Source organism: Acanthisitta chloris, unplaced genomic scaffold (assembly GCF_000695815.1).
Source record: "Acanthisitta chloris isolate BGI_N310 unplaced genomic scaffold, ASM69581v1 scaffold2812, whole genome shotgun sequence".
In the NCBI taxonomy this organism is placed as follows: Eukaryota; Metazoa; Chordata; class Aves; order Passeriformes; family Acanthisittidae; genus Acanthisitta; species Acanthisitta chloris.
The window spans coordinates 1-2,202 of record NW_008659694.1 but is presented as its reverse complement, the minus strand read 5'-3'; the positions used below and the strand labels follow the sequence as shown (position 1 = coordinate 2,202).

The 2,202-nt window shown below is 46.4% G+C and overlaps 1 protein-coding gene across 1 annotated transcript in view; it reads left to right on the top strand.

The window, feature by feature from the left end:
• The window catches only part of GIP (gastric inhibitory polypeptide), a gene marked incomplete at both ends in the record, with an annotated part of 3,929 nt that extends 1,897 nt beyond the window's left edge, over positions 1-2,032 (top strand). Inside the window, one exon of the mRNA XM_009069476.1 lies at positions 1,940-2,032. Coding sequence (XP_009067724.1) covers positions 1,940-2,032 — 93 coding nt within the window. The remainder of the gene's footprint in view (positions 1-1,939) is intronic.
• Between the last annotated feature and the right edge of the window lie 170 nt (positions 2,033-2,202).

The window sequence follows — 2,202 nt, the reverse complement described above, 5'->3', positions numbered from 1 at the left end:
AGAGCAGAAAACCAGCCTAGTTTGGAAATTTCTCATAAACTACAAATGAAATAGGAAAGGAAAAGGATGAATTGGGTCATCTTTTGTTCTGCAATGACAGCAGAGGCTCCACAAAGCATTTGAGAAGGTCAAGGTAAGATTTTTGGCAGGGCTCAAACAACCCCAACAGAAACCAAACTGAAAAGCTTCACCCTAATCAACCCAAAGCTCCACGGAAAGCAAACTCCCAGTGAAAAGAAGCTGAAGCTGATATATTTCTGCAAAATATTTGCAGTTGCTCAAATCATCCAAAGGGGAAAAAAAAAGCCCCAAACAACAAAACTCCTTTGCCTGTGTTGAGCTGTTCATTTAGAGAGAGAAATGGAATGATCTGAAACTTGTAGCTTTGCTTTTAGCAGGGAAAACTTGTCATCTGAAGATGAAATCAGGCAGGAGGGATCTCTCCCTGAGCTGGGAGAGATTCTGCCCCAGCCAGGAGGAATTTCCCACTCAGTTTCAGAGCTGAATGAACCCAGAAGCAGCACAGATTGTACTTTTGAAGCTGTAATCACCTTAAAACACCTTTGAGATGTAATCACCTTAACGATTACACATCATCACTAGGAGAATACCTGATTCAAACTGATTTTAAGGGTGTAATCATCCTCTGGAAGATGCAATCACCTTGATACCACCCTGATCCTAGTGATGGTGGGATGAGCTCACCCCAAGCAGGTACCTCTGGGCAAGGTAACCGAGTCCATCTGGAGCTCTCAGTATTCCTGTAGCTCATCCCAAAGCTTTCCCAAACCATCTGGCTCCGAGTTCTGTTGTATCTCAGCAGCTTTGTGCTGTGTCAGCAAATCCACAGCCTGTCAATAGGCTCTTTCACCTCCCCCAGCTCAGCTTATGGCACAAACGTTCCCAAAGCAAATTAGACACAAGCCCAGAGGAAAATCTGGGCTCAGGCAGCTTCTGTGTTTGAAAAATGCCACCAAGAAATGGGTGAAGATCCAGGGAATTTCTCAGGAAGGAAGGGATTTTAGCAAACCTAACAGGTTGGTGATGCTTCGTCCTATAGTGGTGGTAAGAAAGGGGGGAAAAAGTACTTACTGCACATAGTTCACATCCTTCAGGCACAATCCTAGTGTTTTCTGGCCAAAAAAATAGGATTTCATCTACAGCAAGTCCTGGGACTCTCACCCACGACAGAGATCTGAGGGGTTTTGTTGTTTTTTTACACCCTTTGCCTGCAAACAGCTTCAGAAATGAGGTTTTTGGGTGACTCAGGGTGGGGAAGGAGCAGAGTTCTGGTTCACAGAGGTGTCTCAAGCCAAGCACATGGAAAATCCAACCCCCAGAGGTCCTGCAAACACAAAATCAAAGCCATGAGGGCTTTGAGGGATCTCCAGAGGTCACCCAGGCTGACCTCTGCTCCAAAGCAGCATCCACACAGCCCAAACTGGCTCTGACAGATGTTTGTCTAACCTGTTCCGGGGCAGAAGATGTGGGGGGAGGGAAAGCTTTGATGCTAAAGATGAAGCAGCTTGATTAGCTTCATTTCAAAATCATTTTTAGGGGTTCCTTTAGTGCCCTTAATTGCAAATATCAAGTGAGAGTTGCAGGGGGAAAGTTCTGCTTGGAAACAAAGACTTTCCCTTGGGAGCATTGGGAGCTGTTGCCCCCACACTCTGCCTTTGTTAGGGTGGGAGGAGGTGGATGTAGAGATGCTCCTTCCCCTCCCCTGAGCCTGACTGAGCAGCCAAAACCCACCAGGATTAAGAGATCTCTCCATATCAACACGAGGTTAAAGCTTTTTAGGGGTTTATCCAAGTTGGAGATATCAGACAATAAAATCTCCCCATGAGCTCAAGCTCCTTTTCTCCCAGTCCAAGAGGATTGGGAGAAAAGGCTGTTCAAGGCAGGATTTTTATGCCTCTCCTCTGTGTTTTTTTTGCAGTTTTGCTTCTCTGGAAGGTTCAGAAGGGCTGAAGGATGTTTTGAGCCAAGAGTTCCTGACGTGGCTGATGACGACTGATCTCTGCAGGATGATGTGAGTGGTTCTTGTGCCTGTTCCTGCTGGCACCAGGATCCCTTGGGATCCCTTTGGATCCCTTGGGATCCCTTGTATCCACAAGCACTGGCAGCAGTGCTCAATCCATGGATTTAGGGAGGTTTAGATGTGCTCACATCACTTGGAAGTGTCCAAGACCAGGTTGGATG